The 23,862-nt window shown below is 36.8% G+C and overlaps 1 protein-coding gene across 1 annotated transcript in view; it reads left to right on the top strand.

Moving 5' to 3' along the window:
- Nucleotides 1-9,914: 9,914 nt before the first annotated feature.
- LOC311077467 (uncharacterized protein) overlaps nt 9,915-23,862 on the top strand; it is a 34,534-nt gene continuing 20,586 nt past the window's right edge. Inside the window, exon 1 of the mRNA XM_084105993.1 lies at nt 9,915-10,354. Coding sequence (XP_083962119.1) covers nt 10,203-10,354 — 152 coding nt within the window. The 5' untranslated portion in view covers nt 9,915-10,202. The remainder of the gene's footprint in view (nt 10,355-23,862) is intronic.

Below are 23,862 nucleotides of genomic sequence, written 5' to 3'. Positions count from 1 at the left end.
GTGTTTAATCATTAATAGCTAAAGAATCATTTTTAATAATGCATCTTACATCTTTACAGGGGTCATGACATGGAGTTTTACATTATTTATTATATTCCCTGAGGTTCACTTATACTAGTGGAGCCAAACTCAGTTCCCTAGAGCACAGGTTTCCAAACCCTGGGTCGCCAGGATGATTTAAGGAAAATGGAGTTAAATTTAAAATATAATAAAAATAATAATTTGTTTTCATAAAATCATAGTCTATAGGGCTGTATAAAAGGAATAAATATGCTAAATATATTTGACTTAAATAATTAACAGATTAACAAAAGAAAAGAGAAAGCTGTGTGACAGTATTCTGCTGAGTTTGGTTTATTTCTGTGAAGCGCTCCACAAACTAGTTGACGGGAAGGAAACCGAGATGACAGAAAACACGTCCTGCTTGTTTATTTTACAAAGCCACAGTGTTCTGGTTTATTATGAGTGTACACAAATAAAATTAAATACTTATCAGTTTCGATTAGAGATGCGCCGATCCGATACTCACTATCGATACTCACAGGGGTGATCGAGACACTTTGGCTTAACTTTGATGATGTTTTGCTGGAAAGTGCTAGTTTCATTTCGTGCACGCGCATATGAACGCTTGTTAACACACAACACGGTTATCTTTTCCAAGCTGCAGTTTATAAACACCGTTGCCCTTTGCCGTTTATCAAACATAATAAATAGTTGTATTTCACTCTGTTGCTTCAAGCGCATCATTCTGCACACGGGATACGCATAAGCGCTTTGTGCCGCTCTGTGTTGGAGCCTTTCATATTATAATACTTTTGGGCAATGAAAGATTATTAATAGCCTTTCTTGTTCTGTCCTATCTATATGTTGCTGCCTCATTAAACAGCTGCGCTAAACATTTAAAAGAAATGTCTTTTAATTTTATAGTATATATCATAAATATATTTACTTGTTTTTCATGAATGTATTTTACAACAATACAAAGAGCAGTGAGTAACATTTTAACAGATTTAGTGCTACACTTATTCACTTTTATTTGTTCTCCATCTCCACTAAATAATGTTTTTTCACTAAATGTTTAGATTTTTGAATTATTATTAGAATTATTGTGCTCATGATTTTTCTAGAGTAACTTTTGCTGCTGAATTTTCAACTAATCTAGTTTATAATAGTATTTTGTCATAGATCATGATCATATAATTTTTTAATTTTTTGTTTTTCTTTATAATGATGTTTAACACACAAAAGAGTAATTATCAGTTCAACAAACAGAGGTGTAGAAATTCTACATTGATTAAAAAGAAAACTGTGCTGATATCGGATCGGTATCGGCCGATACTCAGAATTTTTGGGATCGAATCGGTTCTGGAAAAATGGTATCGGTGCTTCCCTAGTTTTATAACAATCCTACTCTTATCTGTATGACCAAAATGACGGAGTATGTTTTTATGTTTCCTCTGTTCGATCGCGTCTGCGCCTCACGCATTTAGCTTTGCGTTGTGTGGGTAGATGAACGAGACTGGGCAACAGAAATTACTCTGGCCATATTTGATTCTGCATGAATAAAAAGACAAATGAATCAAATCAAGCTCAAATCTGTGGCCATCTCTCGCCATTGTAACATCAGCCTCTCTTCAGTCACGCTACCGCAAGTGCAACATATTTTACAGTTTTCATGGTTCTCATATAAATCAAAATAGTGTTCAACATATTTAACAAAAAAAAAAACATTTTACATAAATTAAAATAAAAATAAAATAAAAACTATTTGCTATATTTCAGATCAATATATTTGTTTTCCTTAAAATTGTAATTAACACTAACTTTATTCTCATCTTAATTATAAATAATTTATTTCTGTATAAAATAATACTACCATTAAAAACACAATTGATTTTATTTTTTAATCAATGTAGAATGTGTGACTTAAAAATAAACAGATTTGTGCTCTGTTTGAGGACAAGAAATGAAAACCAATGCAATATGATGAATGTCCAAAAGATGGCACTCACAGACTGTTTTTAAATGGGGTTGGATAAATATTTTTTGCTTTTAAACCGTGTGTGTGTGTGTGAGAGTGTGAGAGAGAGAGATTTTGGTTGGGTGACAGTTCTAGGTTCAGTTCAGTTCTAGGCCTCTCTGCGTGATTCTAGTCAGCGCTGGATGCTAGCCACCATCGGATTGTTGTCAGTGCCAAACACATTTTTGAGCACGTGAATGCTGATTCTTGTCAGCGCTGGATTCTAGTCAGTGCTTGAGTGCTGGTCTATGACTGGAAAAATAATAGAGTCCTTGCAAAAGTAACGATACATAGCTTAGGCTACATGTCGCATTAAACTGGAATGTTAGGCTTTCTAAATTTAGAATGTAATTATTTTGCAAGTAAACATGTTTAATCTCGTCTTGCCTGGATCTTTGGCAGGGGCGCTGGAAACTTTTGAATAAGAAATAATATCAAGTCGTCAAAATACAACTCCTCAAATCTCCGCGAATCACAACAAGCGTATCAGTGAGAACACTCATTTAAACAGCATACACACACCCGAACTTGACTGCACATCATACTTTTGACATTATTGATACTGCTTTCAATCGTAATGCAATAGAAATGAACACAAAAAACCTGCCTAGTGCCAGTCTACAACACTGACGGTGGACTTGCGGTCAGGAGTGGAGCGGCTGCGGACGAATGTTCTTTTTATTTAGCGCTACTGACGTATTCTTTCACGCAAACCATTGCGTGCACACAATATGACATCACACTCTATGCATATGTTTTACAACATAATTTAACATATCCATAGTCCTTTAGACTCGAGGCCTCTGGGGATGCTGGACCTGTGACTTCACCTGGGGATGTGGCCAGAGCCGAAAGTGACAGTCTTTGACCTCATGTCCCAACTCCATATGAAACAGATTCATTCTACATTATATCTTGGCAATCCTTTATCTACTTGAATTTATAATTTTTTTTGTATATATTTACATTTTTGTTATAAATACTACTTCAGTTTGGAATAACTAGGCTATGTTATGGACAAGGGAACCCTATGGTCAGTGAGTGTCAAGCTGTTCATCCACCAGTGTGGACTACTTCTCCACAACGACCACACATTTCACAATATTTTACTTTATTTTATCTTTGTATTGGCAATTATTTATCTCTGTTTTTCTAGTTTTTAAGATGCTACTGCTGCCCCTTTAAAGAAAAGCACCCTAAACCCCAACTTATTGTGCTGTATTTACTCTCTTCTAGTCTTGTTGGCTGTAATCTCACTGGTCAGGATTGTGAAATTGTGTCATCAGCTCTACAATCCTCTAACTGTGTCCTGAGAGAGCTGGACCTGAGTAACAATGACCTGCAGGATTCAGGAGTGAAGATTATTTCTGAAGGACTGAAGAGCCCACACTGTCAGCTGCAGATTCTGAGGTATTTAAGAACATATGAGAGATTATTTACAGTCTGCCTGTCATAATGTTGATGTGTGTTTGTAGATGGTCTGACTGTGTGTGTCTGTAGGTTGTCTGGCTGTATGGTGACAGAGGAAGGCTGTGGTTATGTGTGTTCAGCTCTGAGTTCAAACCCCTCACACCTGAGAGAGCTGGACCTGATGAACAATGACCTGCAGGATTCAGGAGTGAAGATTATTTCTGAAGGACTGAAGAGCCCACACTGTCAGCTGCAGATTCTGAGGTATTTAAGAACATATCAGAGATTTACTACACCAACACAGAAAAGATACAAAGGGACAGGTGCTAGCTGTTGGAGATTATGTGGGAAAAGGGAATCTAACCATTATCATATTTCTGGGCAGTGTCAGAAATTAACCCAGTTTTGGCAAGGGATTGAAGGAAATTTGGAAGCTGTTTTTGAGGTGACGATTCCTTGTAATTGTGAATGTTTACATCTTGCTTACATCATTCTTCCGGCAGCCAGTAAAAAAGTAATTACAAAGAAATGGCTAAAACCAGAGCCACTTACAGTTGATGATTGGATTGACATATCACACACACACACACACATATATATATATATATATATATATATATATATATATATATATATATATATATATATATATATATATATATATATATATATACATACAGTGCAATGCATAAGTGAATACACCCATGCTAAAGTTGACTAAAAAGAATAATAAAAAATCATATTTTGGAAATTGAACTTAATGCCTTAATTTAAAAAATTAGGAAAAATCCAACCTTTAACCCCCAGAGGTCGGCGGTATCGCCGGCGATACCAGCTCGCTTTTTTTTAGCAGTGTAAAAGAAACTCAAAAATACTCGGTTGACTTTGATTTTCCATTGGAGTTTCATACATCAATCGATTCTGTTAAATGTGTATTATTTTTGTGTATACTCACAATAAAAACAAAGTGTTGTGCTTTTTGCCAAATAAAGAAAAATAAACACGAAGCGAGTTCTGCCTCCTCTCTGTCAGTGTAGTCCATTCTGAAACGCGTCCGAAAATGAACCATAACTCAGTGAATACTCAGTCAAACAGGCATTCAGACATACAGGCATGAAGCTTGAATTCTCATCTTTTAAACGAAGTAATTTTTATAAAAAACAAATATTCACAGTTTATGTAATATGTATGCAAAGAGAGAGATGTCAGTCGTTCTCATCTCAGCTAATTAAGTTTTAATGTGCTCCGCCCACGGAGAGCACGCGCTATTCAAACGCAAATGTGAGCCGATCCAAACAAACCTGTAAAACGCCCATCAGCTGGATAACACACCGCGAGTTCACTTTCAGACTTATGTACTTTACGATGCTGTGAGGAATAATACTGTCTTGATAATAATCCTGCAAAAATTTACCTCAGAAGTTCTGGAAGTATCATTTCGAGGAGCAAACGGATCCCGCTGAGGAATTAGGTCAGTTCTGTTTGCTATGTTCTAATCGGAATGAATGAACGCAAAGATGCGTGCTGTTGTGGAGCTACTACAGCTGGCAAAAATACTGTTTAAATATGAATCGCGTTACTATGAATGAATGAACGCAAAGATGCGTGCTGTTGTGGAGCTACTACAGCTGGCAAAAATACTGTTTTAATATGAATCGCGTTACTATGAATGAATGAACGCAAAGATGCGCGCTGTTGTGGAGTTACTACAGCTGGCAAAAATACTGTTTTAATATGAATCGCGAATACAAAGAAAGATTACACTGGAAATATTGTTACAATTATAAATGTTGTTGTAATTGTATAACCTTAAAAAAAAAATTATATATATATATATAAGGATAGATGTAAACAAAATCTTAAAAGGTCATTATAAGCCTTATCTTTAAATAATTTTATTATGCTTTATTAGTGACACATTTGGGAAGAGAATATATTCCAAATCTGAAAATACAGTATGAGAACAATTAACTGCACAATTACTAGAAATGTTTACCTTGGATATTGTACAATTTGCAAGCAAAATTTGTGGAAAAAACAACAAACCAGTTATATATTGTCCTTGCATTCTTGTGGCTCATTCACACACCTGAATGAAAGGCTCATTACCTATGCAGCCTCATTATGCGGCCCCATTGACTCCATAGGTGTGAATCACGCCCACCCGCATATGGCCTTTCCAAACAAAAAGTGTTTTACAAGATTTAAATCAATGTATTGTGTTATGTGAATGATTAGGCAGGATGATTTTCACATAATTTTGAAGAAAAAATACTAGGCAACGACATCCATTAGTCAAAAGTCTTATTTACATATATTTAGAATGTGTTTTATGGCCTTATTTCAGAAACTTTAGTTTTTTGTTTTTTAAAAAACCATGCATAAACATTATTCTATCAAAAATACAAACATGTACATGCAAGTTGTTCACATATTATGGTAGCCCTGTTTGTGCTAAATAGAGTGAATTTACACCTTTGCCATTAATATGTTTATAAGCAACTGAAAAAAGCACAAATGTCAGGGCATGTCAGAACATCTCAAGGACCCCAAAAACCCCTCAGACTCCAGAGGGTTAAGGACACCAATTTTCTTTGTGAATGAATAATGTATCGTAAATAAATAAATGTTCTTCCTTAAAATACATGGTGCATAAGTGAGTACACCCCTATGTTAAATTCCCATAGAGGCAGGCAGATTTTTATTTTTAAGTATTTTTTTAAAAAAAAATTTAGGATACTATGCATCCTGATAAAGTTCCCTTGGCCTTTGGAATTAAAATAGCCCCACATCATCACATAGCCTTCACCATACCTAGAGATTGGCATGGTTTTATTTCAGTTAGCCTAAAAGCTAGTTTGATTTGCATTGAGAGATGATCTTATGGAAAGTACCCCATGCCAATCTCTAGGTATGGTGAAGGCTATGTGATGATGTGGGGCTATTTTAATTCCAAAGGCCAAGGGAACTTTATCAGGATGCATAGTATCCAAATTTTTTTTTTTTTTAAATACTTAAAAATAAAAATCTGCCTGCCTCTATGGGAATTTAACATAGGGGTGTACTCACTTATGCACCATGTATTTTAAGGAAGAACATTTATTTATTTACGATACATTATTCATTCACAAAGAAAATTGGTGTCCTTAAAGGTTGGATTTTTCCTAATTTTTTTAATTAAGGCATTAAGTTCAATTTCCAAAATATGATTTTTTATTCCTCTTTTTAGTCAACTTTAGCATGGGTGTATTCACTTATGCATTGCACTGTATATTAGGGCTGGGGGAATTAACGCGTTAATCTTTGCGATTAATTTGAAATGTTTAACGCGTTAAAAAAAATTAACGCAGCACTTTTTTTTTTTTTCCTAGTTTTAATGATTTCCTGTTGCGTCTGCTATTAAAAAGGCCGCAATATGCCGTCCCGCCCCTCCGTTTTCGGTGATCAGGTTTCATTCTCGCGCAGCTTTCATGAGCGGGTCTTTTCCGCTTGGTGTGTGCGTCGCGCTCATAGACAGGTCGCCCTCTGTGTTCCGGCCCGGGTGTGTGTGTGTGTGTGTGTGTGTGTGTGTGTGTGTGTCGGCGCGCTCTGTCGTTAACGGCCCAGCGTCTCGCTCTCCGTTCCGTGTGTGTGTGTGTGTGTCAGCGGCTCTGTCGTTAACGGCCCAAACGCTTCAATCATGTACCAAGCACTGGAAAAGTAAAGTCCACTCAAATAACGTGAAATTTCTCTGTAGACTTCTGTTTGCTGAGCTGGTATAGTCATGCTGGGCAACAATGGTAAAATGACCCGCTCTGATCACATGCTCTGGTAGTAATAGCTTTGTAGGACTATATTTTGTTTTGATAATTAGTAAAAAAAATAAAATAAAAAATAATAATAATAATCTGTTAAATTGATTATGTTGATTGATTATTGAAAAAGAATAATATATTGATATATTGATCTTTAATATTTTAATATAGGGCTATTTTTTGTTGGTTTTTTTTCCCTGTGTTGTTTAATTAGGTGATTCTAAGTTTAAATATTGATGATTACAAGCTTGGGGGAAACGCAATTAATTACAGCAAATTGTGCAATTAATTAGTTTTTTTTTTTTATCGATTCACAGCCCTAATATATATATATATATATATATATATATATATATATATATATATATATATATATATATATATATATATATAAAATATATATATATATATTTATACTACAGGGCCGTTGAATGCTTGAATCTGATTGGTTGACGAACGTTCTAAGGTGTGCATTATTTTCAGGGAAACGCGCGGAAGTAGTTCCAGGCATGGTCTTGACCACATTACAGTTCCATGTCACTTCGCGTAGTCAACTGTAATAACGGAAAATAGGATACAATTCATAACAAAAGCATTGAAGCATTCAAAAGCATTTAGCCCCATGCGCTTGATCTGCAATTTTCAATGTCTAGCTTCACAATCAATAGAAACATGCAGTTTAATTTTAATAAAGTATATAGTCCTATCTATAATCAATAGAAAATTAAACTGAATATAGGCTAAATGAATGGATAGTCCTGCAGCATGGATTTTTATTGCAGATAATATAACAAATAAATAATTATTGATAGGCCTACTTGTTAAAAGGGCTTTGTTTCATTTATTTGGCTATAGTCTACTGTCATCTGTCAATAATGAAAAAAAAAAAGAATGAACGAATTAATTAAAATGAATTGAATTAATAAATAAATAATAATATTGATGCACATGCTTTTCTGTCTTATTATTGCAACATCTCTCTCTAATAACTGCATTAATAACTGCATAATGAATGTAATTTGATACTTATGACTGATCATGCCCAAACGCGCGTTCAGTCCGTGTTCAAAGTCGGTGTTTAAAATCTGCTGCAGGCGATGAAAACAGTCAGAGAATGTGTCAGCTAGTCGTGTGTCCCAGCATTAGTCTGCTATCAGTGGCTCAAACCTCCGTTACTAACTCTAAAATTACGTTTTGGAATTAGCAACGGAGGCATGGGATTAGATGCGTAAGAAATTAGGTCTACATACAAGAGCATTTTAATGACAAACTTTACAAACGTCTTGAAATACATAATCTGAACAATGTTTTGAGGTGTGGTAACCATAGTATAAGCGGAATAATTGACTTCAGGCCGTTGAATTATTAGAAAAATAATGCACACATATGTGTGTATGTGTATATATATATATATATATATATTTGGGCGATTCCACAGTTTAGGGCTAACTGCAAGGACAACAGCCTGCAAAATCAATCTTCGTGGAGAAAGCTATTGTCCTCAGAAAACCTGGGGTACAGCTGTGTGAAAGGCAGGATAAATCTGGCAATGGTAAACTAGTAAACTTTGATCTAAGTTAAGTTGATGTCAAATTTAACGTATGTAACATGGACGGAAAAACAGTGTAAGTTCAAGCAGAAAGTGTATTTAATCTAATTCAGTTTAATAAAATTCTGGTTGAATCCCAGTTCATGTTTTGCTTTGTTCCTAATTTGGTATAGTTATGAGTCAGGCGTTGTGTATGGTTCACAAAACTGGTAATATGACTTCCATGCAGGCAGGGTGGCCATCTAATATTATCTGTTCTATAAACTTAAAGGTGCATTTTTGAGTCTGGTATGTTCATAAACTGAAAGCCAGCAAAATTACTAACAAATACCACAGGTATATTTTTCAAATTTATTTGCCAAATGTAGAAGACAAAGGAACTCCTACAAGTGTGCTAAGTTATAACGTGTGTAACGTGGACGGAAAAAATTAAACAATCCTGCAAGATTGCCTCTGTAACACAAAATAATACCATTTCATGAAAACTGGCAAAGAATAGAACAAGTTCATAACACATTAAAATAACCTGTCATCATACTATCAAATTTAAAGATCATACAGATTGTGTTAACGCACTATTAACGTGTTAACTTCGTCAGCCTAAGCTATATTACGAACATTGCATCGTGGTGGATTAAGGGAATTCTACTTTCAGTGTTAGTAGTAGTATTTTGTAGAAGACACACCAAAATAAATGTTATGCGCCAAACTTCAGGATTTTATTAAAGGAAATGAAAGAAATGACTTAGGAAAAATCCAGATGCACTGAATGTCCCACCCTGACATCCGCAATTTCTGGGGACTAAAATAAATAAAATAAAGTCTCATTACACGATAATGCCAAGGCTTAGTGGGATAAAAGTAACTTTATTATTTCTTACATCTATCTTTAACAAAATAGTGAACTAAAAATAAAAAAAATGACAACAACTGGGTATTATTCAATCTATATTGTTCATTACACCCCTTGTGGACAGAAACTGTTGAATCGCCCATATATATATATATATATACACACACACACACACACACACACACACACACACACACACACACACATACACACACACACATATACATGTGATGGAAAAGATTTCCTTTTCCTTAAGAACTCAGATAGAATACGTTTGTTCAATATGGAAAAAAATTATTGATTATATCCCCTTGTTCTTGTGTAAAACACAAAACATCTGTATAAGCTTGAGTATTTCATTTCCATGACCATTGGTAGACATGATGGGTTATAATGCTGTCTCTGTATTGACGTATATGTTTTTGTTTTATTGTAAAGAAGCATTTCTGACTTGATAAATGTATATATTTGTCCACTGAAATTGAAAAAAGAACATATAAGAGATTATTTACAGTCTGCCAGTCATGAGTGTTTTTGTAGATGATCTGACTGTGTGTCTGTAGGTTGTCTGGCTGTATGGTGACAGAGGAAGGCTGTGGTTATGTGTCTTCAGCTCTGAGTTTAAACCCATCACACCTTAGAGAGCTGGACCTGAGCTACAATCACCCAGGAGTCAAGCTGATCTCTGGCAAACGGATGGATCCAAACTGCTCATTGCAGATACTCAAGTATGTGGGACAAGCAAGCCTCGTTTACACTGCAGGTCTTGATGCCCAAATCTGATTTGTTGTCTATATCCGATTTGTTTTGACCGTCCGTTTACACTTTCTTGCCCCATATCCGATTAATGTGTTTACATTTGACATACTATCTGAGACGTTGCGCATGCTTAAAGGGGGTTCTTGCACAGATGGACAAACGTGAAATATGCTTGATGCTAGCTTTGCGATATACCGTATTTTCCGGACTATAAGTCACACTTTTTTTAATAGTTTGGCTGGTCCTGTGACTTATAGTCAGGTGCGACTTGTATATCAAAATTAATTCATACTGACTGACATGAACCAAGAGAAAACATTACCGTCTACAGCCGCGAGAGTACAAATGCTGCTCCTGTAGCCTTGCCCTGAAAAAATGTACTGAAAACAACTAAAAAACTGAACAAAAGACTGAACACAAACAAAATGCCCTCAAAAAGAAAAAAATCTCCATGTTTTTGGTGCTGATGCGGTGGTGACGCGTTCATGTAACATGTAAGGGTGGCGCTGCCAATGAAGCTCCTAAAAGCTGTCACAAAGAACCAGCAAAAGTAATGATTATGAATATGTCAGATATAGCAAGGAGACATTTTAATTGTTTATTAATAAACAAGTGTTTTCTGTGTCAGTGTTGGCTGCAAAGATGAAGTTGACGATGCTGACTCCCGATCTTCGCAGTAGTGAACGTGCCAGAGAGAAATACACATTTCATACAGATTACATAAGCAGAGAGCAGAGCAGTCTTTTTTCTTTCGTTTTGAATTGTTCTGTTTAAAAGTAGATATTTCAAGCTTTCTATATATGTCTCAGGTCTGTGAGGCAAGTAGGCCACCGTATATGCTGAGTTTCGGTTAATTTATGAGATGAGCTTCAGTTCACGTGCCCGGCGCCTCCGTGTCGGGATTATCTATTGTCTACTATATTCTTATTTATTAAATCCAGGCAATTGGTTGATGAAACAGATTAAAATTAAGATACAATTAATACAAAACGAAATTAAATTTAAAGACAGGCTTTGTGCTTTCTGTTTGAGGTCTCTGTGAACGTTTCAAAGCAGTCTTTTAGTGCCGCTTTCAGAGTGGTCCCGTCCGTAACGCTGTTTTTTTCCTCAATGCGAAAAAAATATATAAATATATATATATTTTATGTTCTGTGGAGAGCCAACCCTTCTTCATCCGGTGGGTAGTATTACTTTTGGTTTGCGCAGTGTATTTCACAGAATTACTAAAAAAAATTTGCCACCTAAAAGTTAAAGATTTTTTTGTGTCCGTAACGCGTGTGTATTTTCCACATATTAAATATAAAACGCATGTAGAGATATTTTTCTAATGTCCCTTTATTAAGGGAATATGGATATATAAATAGACGTTTCAATATATTGGTATTAAATGCATTTTCTGAGAATTTATATTTCAAGTTTTGACTGCAAATGTCACGTCCATAACGCTGGAATTGCCCAATTTTAAAGAATTTATCGGTATTTATTTATTTATTCGGTTTCATATCGCATATCGTTACAGCCCTAGTTAATGTGTTACGTTAACATACCGGACACCTCTTCAGCCTGTTGTTCTGTGTGCTATTGTGTAGTTGAATAACTTGCCTTTCTAGATTAAATGTCTGTTCTTGGTCTTGGATTTTGTGAAATAAATAAATGAAATAAATAAATAAAATAAATAAAATGTGCCTTATAGTCCAGTGCGACTTATATATGTATTTTTCCTCTTCATGATGCATTTTTTGACTGATGCGAAATACAGTAGCCTATGCGAAGTTCGCGAACTATCACCATGATTTTGAGGTGGAGGAGGATGAAAAGGGCCATCATTGCAGCCTGCACATATGCTTCAGTTATTGTGTGCAAGAGAGATCTCAGGACTGGTGGGAACAATACGATCTCATGAAATTGTGTATCTATACCACAAATTTTATTTCTCGTGCCATTTATATGCCAAAAATAGTTTCTGCATGCAGATATGCACTGTAAACCCTTTGTGTACGATTAGGGGTGTGGAGTGCGTGTGTATTACACGCCATAAAGTAAATATCATATGCACGTGAAAACTGCGTATCATATGCACTCAAAAACTATTTTTGGCGTAAATGGCAGAAGAAATAAAATTCGTGCTTTAGATACACACTTTCATGAGATCGTGGCGGGCTTTAACGAAGAGCAGCGGGTCTGAAATTTTCAGTGTTTTTGGGGCCCTTGAGATGTTTTGACATGACCTGACATTTGTGCTTATTTCAGCTACTTACAACATACTATTGGCCAACATGTAATTTTGTTGTATTCAGCACAAACTCTGCTACAATAATATGTGAGCAAAATGGATGTACATGTTTGCATTTTATAGAAAAAAAATAGTATGCGTGGTTAGTATGTTTTGGGAAAAACATTGTCACTGCAATAAGGCCATTTAACACATACTGAATAGTTTTCCATAAGACTTTGGAATTACTATTCTTGTAGGCTAGAATTTTTTCTACAAAATGAGGTGAAAATCATTCTGACCACTCTTTCACAAACAACAATATAACAATTTTAATTTTGCATGTCAGTTTTTGTGTCAGCACTGCTGTATGCGTGGGCCATGAATATTAATGTGATTCACACCAGGGGTGTGACTAAAGACACTCCCCCCATGGCTAATGGGCCATCAAGGTGCTGTGAGGCAGCCTGAACAAAGAATGATGACCTAAGAATGATTCACTGATGAATAAAAAGTTAAAAAGAACAGCATTTATTCAAAATAGAAATCTTTTCTAACAATGGAAAGACTTAAAGTTATTACTATCACTTACATCCTTTCCAAAAAAGAAAGAAAAAAAGACCAAACTTTTGTTTTTTTATAAAAAAATATTTTTATTCAAAGAATCCTGAAAAAACTATTACAGGTTATAAAAAATATATATTAAGCAGCACAAAGGTTTCCAACACTGATTTAAAACTCATTGCCGTTTTCTGTGACACACCACAGAGCTCTGTTATAAGTTGCTCCATAAACTCTTTATGGGACAAGTTACCATGTAGCTCTTTGTGCACAATGAAAGAGTTGGTGGAAGCAATGTCCAAGAAGTGTAGAAAAATCTTACTGTACCACTTCATGGTTATGTGCTGTGTTGTGTAGTACTGTATCAGCTGATCAGACAGGTCAACACCCCCCATGAGTTTGTTGTATGCAGTCACAGGTGCAGGACATGGAAATGTCTTTGTCCTCCATGTATCTTGTGTTTTCACCCTCATCTGCGCAGTGTCTCCTGTATAAGCAGAATGGATGGTTTTTGTCATTTCACACAAGAATAGGTAGGCTACTTTTATATTATGACGATGTAAACACAATTAGGCTACATTTCATCTGTAAAATATTACGTCTATGCACTTACTCGGTATGATTTCTCGATCGCACTGAGAACTGAAGGTTCACATTCCTAAAAAACAACAACAAAATAAAACTTTTAGCATACATTATACAAAGTAAACTGCTGAGCAAGTGATGGTTATGGACAAACAATGTATAGTTGATGGGCCATAGAACGGAGAAATATCTATTTATGGGCCATAGACCGCGTCACCGCGAGTATCTGTTGATGGGTATCCGCACGCATTTAGTGACACACGCAATGAATGGATCGTTCGCGAACGACACACATCACTACATTTCAAACATTTACACCTGTATTCACAAACATCTGTGCATAAGGCAGTATTGAAGCGTGTCTTAGGCTAACCAAAATCGAGCATTTATATAAAAATATAATGTAGACAGTAGGCTATATCACATATTTTACCGGAGGCTGAAACATATTTGCACTAAATCACATTAGTAGATATTCGCAAACAAGCTACATTACGCATAAAGAAGTTTTTTAGGATTATTTCAGTGTCATAAGCTAATCAAAACTGAGTGAAATATATATGAAGTAGGCCTATATAAATTTAGCACTGAAAGGTTGCCTACCAGTCTAGTTCACATTTTAACATGTTTCTGTCTATTTATAGATGTATATACATGTACGATATTAGGCTTAGTTCATGTTTTTACTCCAAACTCATTTCATAACATACATTTTAATCTGGCATGACCAGTTTAACATGTCTTACCTTAAAAATCTTCTCATCTTCAAATCGCGTTCTTCTGAGGTAAATCCCAAGGTAAACAGCACAGCACAGCACAAGGTAAACAGCACAGCACAGCACATCTTCAAACTCGATGAAAAGCAGAGAGGAGTAAGTTACCGAAGTCTCTTATTCTTTGTTTTGAGGTGATGAGGGCGTTTACAGGTCTGCGTTCTGCCGCGTGGATCATTTGCATGTCAATCGCTCGTGCTCGCGTGGGTGTGGTCACATTATAGTTAATTAGGATGTGTTTGAGAAACTGTACATGTCGCTGCTTTCTTACGGATTACTTAAACAGAGAATATTTGTTTTTTATATAATTTACATATTTTAAAAATAGAGACTCCAAGCGTTGTATAGACATGTGTTTTAAGTCTGTGTGACAAACATTCGCTGAGTTACAGGTCATTTTCTGTCGCGTTTCAGAATGAGTTTCACATTGAGAGAGACGGCAGAACGCGCATCATGTTTATTTTTCTTTATTTGGCGAAAAGCACAACACTTTGTTTTTATTATGAGTATGCACAAAAAAAATACACACTTAACAGGATCGATTGATGTACAACACAAGCATATAAGATAAAAATTAATATTAGAATTTTGATTTTGTTTGCACTGATAAGGAAAAAAAACGAGCCTATCGCGCCGGCGCGACAGCCGACCTCAGGGGGTTAAAGAGATGTGTTTTTTGTCTAGCTTTGAACTGACAGAGTGTGTCTGCTTCCCGGACAATGTTAGGAAGACTGTTCCAGAGTTTTGGTGCTAAATAGGAGAAGGATCTGCCGCCAGCAGTCGATTTAGATATTCTAGGTATTATCAACTGGCCGGAATTTTGAGATCGCAATAGACATGAAGGACTATAATGCGTTAAGAGCTCGCTCAAGCACTGCAGAGCTAAACCATTTAGTGCTTTGAAAGTAATCAGCAATATTTAAAAATGTATACAATGTTTAATAGGGAGCCAGTGCAGTGTTGACAGAACCGGGCTAATATGGTCATACTTCCTGGTTCTGGTATGAACTCGAGCTTCTGTGTTTTGGACCAGCTGTAGTTTGTTTATTAAGCGTGCAGGGCAGCCACCCAGTAGAGCATTACAATAATCTAGCCTTGAGGTCATGAACGCATGAACTAACTGTTCTGTATTTTTCATTGAAGGCATATGACGTAATTTAGATATATATATTTAAGACAAAAGAATGCGGCTTTACAGATACTAGACACGTGACTTTCAAATGAACGATTGGTATCAAAGAGCACACCCAGGTTCCTAACTGACAACAAAGACTTGACAGAGCAGCCATCAAGTGTTAGACAGTTTTCTAGGTTAGTACGTGCAGAGGTTTTTGGTTTAGTCATTAGAAAATTTGAGAAATTAAGAAATAGTAAATTACTAGTCATCCAAATTTTTATATAAGATATGCATTATCTGTTAATTTCTTGAATTGCCATGTTTCATTGGGGCACGAAGAGATATAGAACTGGGTATCTTCGGCATTACAGTGAAAGCTAATCCCATGCTTCCTAATGATATGTCCTAATGGTAGCATGTACAGAGTGAACAGCAGCGGTCCTAGTACTGAGCCTTGTGGTACGCCATACTGAACTTGTGATCGATGAGACATCTCTTCATTTACTGCTACAAACTGATAACGGTCAGATAAGTATGATTTAAACCATGCTAATGCTAAACCACTAATGCCAACATAATTTTTGAGTCTATTTAAAAGAATGTTGTGGTCAATGGTATCAAATACAGCACTAAGATCGAGTAACACTAATAGAGAGATACAACCACGATCGGATGATAAGAGCAAATCATTTGTGAGTCTAATGAGAGCTGTCTCAGTACTAAATCCTGACTGGAAATCCTTTCAGATCCCATTTCTTTCTAAAAAGGAACATAGTTGTGTGGATACTGCCTTTTCTAGTAGCCTATCTTTGACAAAAAGGGTAGATTTGAGATTGGCCTGTAATTGACTAATTCTCTACAATCAAATAGCATTTTTTTAATAAGAGGTTTAATCATAGCCAGCTTAAAAGTTTCCGGTACATATCCTAGAGACAAAGATGAATTAATGATATTAAGAAGAGGATCTATGACCTCTGGAAGCATCTCTTTCAGTAGCTTAGTCGGTATAGGGTCTAACATACATGTTGTTGATTTAGATAATTTAACGAGTTTAGTAAATTCTTCCTCTCCTATTGCAATGAATGAATGGATTTTTTTCCTCAGGGAGACTACAATGCACTGTCTAATGCGATACTGTAGTAGACGGTTGCATAGTTATCATTTTCTCCCTGATATTATCAATCTTATAAGTAAAGAAGTTAATTAAGTCATTACTGCTGTGCTCTTTGGAAACTTCAGAAGTAAAAGCTTTATTTATTGTTAATTTAGCCACTATATTTTTACTGAAGTCTACGAAAGCATATTGATCAATGCGTTCGAAACGCGACTGCGAAATCAGTTCACATTCACGTTTCTTAATTTTGCATTTGCAACAAGTGACAATTTAAAGGGGACATATCATGCTAAATCCACTTTTTTAGCCCTTAAATGCATTTTATTGTATATTTGGAGTGTTTAGAAGTACAGAAAAGTTGAAATTATTCTCTTCAGGTGCTTCGTTGATATCTTTATATTCTGTTTTGGTCATATTTTTCAACCTGTTCCGATTTTTCTGTTCTCTATGACGTTTTTTGAACTATTACGTCACAGTATTTGCAGCGGAACTGCCAAATAAGGACATCGACTACCGGCTCAACACTTCGAGCAATCCGCCATTATTATTTCTCGCTGCAATTTTGTAGTCCAAGCTAAAGGATGCAGAAGTTACGAGAGGGTAAGTTAAAATGTTCGGTTGTTGGATGTAGTAACCCACACGCTTCATTACACCGTCTAATGTAGGTGAACTGCTGCGCTTGTGACAGGACGCATGTTTAACTGAAAGAACGAGCAGAGAGAGACCCGGTCGCACACGCGCACTCTCTCTCTTCAGAGCCAGGCGAAAGTGTAAACAAGACTTCACCGTCTCCAAACTAGACGCTGTCTTGCTCTCTCTCCCTCGCACATATTAATCAAAATAAATCGACACGGTGGTAAAAGGTCGGAAGACCAAAGTTTCATGTGTAAATACAGTAACACACCATTGCGATACATCCATATGAAGACGTTGTTCTGCAGGTTCGTCGTCTTCATTTTCATCTCGCTCCGGCTCCGACTCTGGCTCGAACGGCTGGCTGGACAAGTCTTCCGTTGTTGACATTTTGTTAATAACGTGTGAATAAAACGTTTCTGTGCCGCTAGATGATCGTATCTCTGCTATCAAACTACAAAAATGGCCGAACGGGGTGGAGTTGAACCGAGTGTCACCTCTGCATCCTGGAGAGGGGGCGGGGTATGAAGTGTCTCAATTGTATTTAAAGAGACCGCACCAAAACGAGTTGCTCTCAGACGCACATCAGAAAAGGGGTAAAAAAGGGGCCCGTGGAGCTATAATAATGAGGAATTCAGACCCAAGCATAGCAGTTCCGCTTTATATAGACTACAAATGTATGATTTATATGTAAAAAGGAACGATTTAAAAGCATGATATGTCTCCTTTAAATGCTTAAAAATATAACGCATAATCCAAAGATGCTGCTCTTAGATACTGATTAATCACACAATTTCGGTTAAATCATCAATTGGAATTATCTGGGATTAAATCAAACAAAAGGTGCATCATGTACAAGCAGCAAGTGAGACACACATATCATGCCATGCACTGTAGAGACGTACACAGAAGCTAACTGCATTTTTAACGTATCTTCAGAAAATAATATTGACAGCAACAATAGGAACAAACTTTTTCATAAAGAGGTGATATTTCCACTATAAATTGGTTTCCAGGGGCTTTAAAAAAAAAAAAGACTTGTGGCACACCCACTCAAACCGGTGTGACGAGACACTTATCTCACGAGAATAGACGAGACACGAGATTGGGTTCACGAGAATGAGACGAGACGAGATTTTTGCACAATATAGAAATCCTCAATGACAAAGTTCATGACTGGAAAACAGGCTGTTGTATGTGTGCAGCCTAATTTGCGCGCATCAGGGAGCTTGTGTTTTACTTTCTCTTTGGGATTGGCGATCGCACGTACTCCGTAGCGGCAGTGCTGAGCGCGCATTCTACAAGATAAGACATTTATCAGACGTTTAGGCTCTGTTGCGCAACAAATCCTCCGCCATCATCACGCGATCAGTGAACTGTGGTTCGTGCTGCACTGTGTGCGACTGCAACTCGTGCTGGATGAGCAGAGCAGGCTCTAAGTACAGCACAACATCGATGCACCAAAAAAATAAACAATTAATTTACTAAATTAAATTAGAACAGAATATACCTTTCTACTAAATAAAAATACAAAACGAAATAAATCAGAATCAAGTCACAAGATGAGGAGCAAATGTGTGCAAAATGCCTAAAGTGCAGGGGAACATATATTCAAAACACAAGCCATAAATAGTTAGATTAGATAACCCTGACAGATCAATAAATAAAATAAAAATAAAGAAATTATTAAAGGGGCTATATGCAACTTTTTCCCAAAAATAAACGTAACAATAGCCTTTTTATTTTACCATTTATGACTCAAACATCTCCTGATGAGCATACTGACACCTTGTCAGCTCACAGTGGGTGCACCTATAAGCCTGTATCCTATTTTTCCTATTTTCTGTCGGGTCGGATTTTTCCCGCGCTGTCTGCGGATGTGACGTCAAGCGCGTCCATGTTAAACGTTTCAGATCACTCTGCCACCACCGCTAGTCAGCAAGTAGCCTACACTCGCAAGCAGTGCAATGGAGAAACTTACTCTTATCAGTGTAAGAGAACACTTATCTCAAACAATATATGTATTTGACTGTTCTTACCTCTGTAAACATAATGTTGACCTCCTTACAGCAGATGACTTGTGAAGTGTGCACGTACGAGAGCGAGCAGAAAGGAAGAGCAGTTCTGTTTTTTGGCCACAGGTGTCAGTCGCGAGTTTAAATTTCAGAAAAAAGCATATAGCCCCTTTAAAATAATGATAGTAGCCAGAACTTTCAACTTTGTCTTATTAACTGCAGAAACAACAATAAATGCTAAACTGGAGTGGCAGTGTTTAGCTAAACATGTTCACAGCATCCAAACATCTAATCAGAACCGGCTGAAAAGTGTTAAATCACTTGTAGCCTACAGTACCTGATCGAGAGAACAAACCCAGTCTCTCACTCTGTGTCCGCTGGAGTCTTTTGTGCACGCGGATAAAATACATTCTAAAACACTTAACGTGAAAAACGTTTAAGACTTAATCTCCTAAAATAGTTAAATTAAAATATGAAAACGCTTTACTATAGGAGGAACGCATTGCGTTCATATTCTGGGTTCATCTGCTTATCTGCTATAGTATGGTTTCTTAATAAAGTGTGTACTGTGTACATTAAGCCTCGTTAAAGTGCCTTTTAAGCGTTTTAAAAGGTTTTTTCCAAGCGGCAACATTCTGATCTGAAAAATGAAGCCTACCCGGAAGTGCGAAAAACTGCAATACATCGAAAATCCGCTAGGGGCAGGTCCCAAAAGGGAGCAAATGTCCATAGACCCCATGTTAAAATGTCCGTTTTCACAGCATAAATTCATGTTTTTACAGGTTGGTCCCATGGACTTTTATTGTATTTTTCGATAGCTTCCGAGTGCCTGACAACTGTGAGGGGGGTGAATTTTTTTCTAACTCGTTAGTTTAGATCGTATTTAGATATAAAATGTATGACAATAAGGGCGTGGTTAACTTTGATTGACAGCTTGATTGACAGCTGACAAGGCAGCGCCACGGAGAATGACAACATAAGAAGCGCCATTTTTTAATACAGTTGACATATAATACTACTGTTTCTGTATCATGAAATGTAGTTTTAAGAGTTTTTCAGGCGAGAATGCAGTTGTTTAAAGCTCAAATCTGTGGTTTATTTATAAAGATTTATGAAAATTGTATCCAGTTGTGAGATCCAGCGATGACCGGGCGCTCGGCGCTCATGTACCCCGCCTGGAGCAGCCTTTCCTCGGCAGTCGTTCTGGCGTTTGCCGCTGACTCTGGCGTCTCTGTAGTGGTTAAACATGAGATATGATTCGTCTTGTGTATATCTAACGGGCGATTTTTGGTCTTGTAAATCTATAATTTGTTCCCTGGGCAATCGTTTTGGCCGAGGGGAAGTTTCATAACTTTATAAGCTATTTAACTTTACCGTTGTGACGTTATGTTTAGACTCGAGCACTGACTTTGTATGTTTGACTGAATTGTTTGCTTTATTTGTATAGCTTCTTGTACCTTTTACTTATACTTTTATAATGGCTAATATTGATAAAAGTGAAATTTAACAAAAAGAGACTGGGTTGAGTTTTGTCATTTTAAATTTTAATACAACGAATATGATCTGTAATGTTGTTTACTGCCGCATCTGTTGTTTAGTACAAATGCACAAATTGCCTGGACCATATCAAAATGTTTAATATTTTTATATTATATTTAAAACGAAAAGAGGCAGGTTTGTGTTTTATATTTTTTTTCTATAGGGGTGGGAATCTCTAGGCACCTCATGATTCGATTCGATTACGATTCAGAGGGTAACGATTATCAATTATTAACAAATTTTTTTTTTTTACTTACTTACTTGGTACTTTTAAAGCAAAGTATTTATGATGACCCATAACAAACTTACTTTCATCTTCCTATATTAATTTTATTAATAAAACAAATGGAAGTGATTTGAACATTGCAAAGAACCAACAGGAAAATAAATGTGTGCCTGTACTAGCAGTGTACTTGTAGTAAATTAATACAAACTTCAGCATATTCTGAATCTCTAGCATTTAATAATAGACTTCTAACCAACATCCTCTTGTTCTTTCCAATGAGCAATATAATCCTTCAGACAAAAAAAAACATTTTGCTGTAGCAAAAATCACAAACAGTTTTCATTCAAAAATATAGAATGATGTACCAGCAGCTCTCATACAATGCTTGTGGACTTACGCATATTCTGAATAATTAGTAACATACAAAGCCGCTCTTATACACAACTAAATAATAAAGAGTTAGGACTTGAAATGTTTGCTGTATACCACAATCAAAAACAGCTTATACAAAAAAAGTGAATGAACATCTGCAGAGAGCACAGTCAAAATGTAACTTTTTGACTGGCATTGCACATATTGCAGAGCAGTACAACGTACGTATAACAGATCGGTTTACAGCATATTGATGTGAAAACTAAATACTGAAAGCAGCTTTCATACAAAAAATACTAAATAGGTAACAATGAAATTGCCAATTTTCCATACGTTAGGTTTTAACGAAGAGGATGCCGTTCGAATTGCGTCATGCGTCTCTGTTATGTGCGCGCCACAGACTGCACGCGCACTGCACGTCCGCTTTAGAGTTCCGCCTTTTGCGTTCCGTCAATATTACGTTATTAGAAAAAAAAAATATTTTTTTTTTTAGAGAATCGATTTTTTTACATTTGTGAATCGATTCAGAATCGTCCACGTCCGCATCGCGATGCATCTAAGAATCGATTTTTTCCCCCACCCCTATTTTTTTATATATATATATAAATAGGCAAACGTTATGTGCAGTGAATATAATCAATACGCGTTGCCTGAACCACATTTGTGTGGCTATAATGTTTAAGATTTCTTTAAATGAAAATGAAAAGAGTTAGTATGGTGTTTTATAACATATTTCGTTGCCTAAAATATACACAGAGATAACCGGAGTAGCAGAGCGAGCTGAGTGACACGCGCTGTGTCAGAAGGGGGGCGGGGTTAGGATTTTCCAAGATGGCGCCGCCCATACCCCCCATAGAGAGAGAATTAATATAAAAAATTCACAGACAACATATGTTCACATTCATGGCACAATTCAAACGGGACCAGAAAATAATTATTTTCTCCCATTCACTTGCATTGACGGTTTTTCAACTTTGAGGTCCAGCGGGGTTTTACGGAAGGGGCGGGACTTACCAGCTCTATAAACGGCTTCAAACTCGTTCTTCAGAAAGTCTATGGGTGACGTCACAGACGCTTTGTCCATATTTTTTTACAGTCTATGGTTTTTTCACGTTAAGCATTTTAGAATGTCCCGTGGAAAACCAGCTTGTTAGCGTTGGCCGGCAGAAGTGCGATCATGGTTTTCCTGATGCTGAATCCAGCCTTGGAGAATATCCTTCTGATGGTGTACATCCACACTGTAGAGTTTCTTATCCCAGACTTCGTTAAAGATTTACATCCTTGCAGCCGAGACGCTCCTCTGTCAGTCACGGATTGAGACACACACACACACACACACACACACACACACTCTTGCGTTCAAAGGGAGGATGAGTCACACACACACACACACACACACACACTCTTGCGTTCAAAGGGAGGATGAGTCACACACACACACACACACACACACACACACACACACACACACACACACTCGCGTTCAAAGGGAGGATGAGTCACACACACACACACACACACACACACACACACACACACACACACACTCGCGTTCAAAGGGAGGATGAGTCACACACACACACACACACACACACACTCTTGTATTCAAAGGGAGGATGAGTCACACACACACACACACTTGTGTTCAAAGGGAGGATGAGACACACACACACACACACACACACTCTTGTATTCAAAGGGAGGATGAGTCACACACACACTCGCGTTCAAAGGGAGGATGAGTCACACACACACTCACACACACACTCGCGTTCAAAGGGAGGAAGAGTCACACACACACACACACACACACACACTCTTGCGTTCAAAGAGAGGATGATACACACAAACACACACACACTCTTGCGTTCAAAGGGAGGATGAGACACACACACACACACTCTTGCATTCAAAGGGAGGATGAGTCACACACACACTCACACACACACACTCGCGTTCAAAGAGAGGATGATACACACACACACTCACACACACACACACACACACACTCGCTTTCAAAGGGAGGATGAGTCACACACACTCACACACACACACTGTTTATTGAGGTAATAAACAAAATGCTTGTTGTAGCATCAGGTATTTCACAATACTTTCAAGTATGTAAGATATCACCATATCTTCAGAAAATACCAAAATATACAATGGAATAATAATAACGGAAGCACAGTAAAATAAAACATATTAATGTCCATACTTTTCATTGTGCTTCATTTGACATTAATTGTATATTGACCAGTTGAACAACAACATTTTTTTCTTATTCTCATTTGGTTCTTGTAATAAACATTAGTTCCATCACATTACACAAA

Source organism: Abramis brama (assembly GCF_963993115.1).
Source record: "Abramis brama genome assembly, chromosome: 2".
Lineage (NCBI taxonomy): Eukaryota > Metazoa > Chordata > Actinopteri > Cypriniformes > Leuciscidae > Abramis > Abramis brama.
This window is presented reverse-complemented; position numbering and strand designations above follow the sequence as displayed.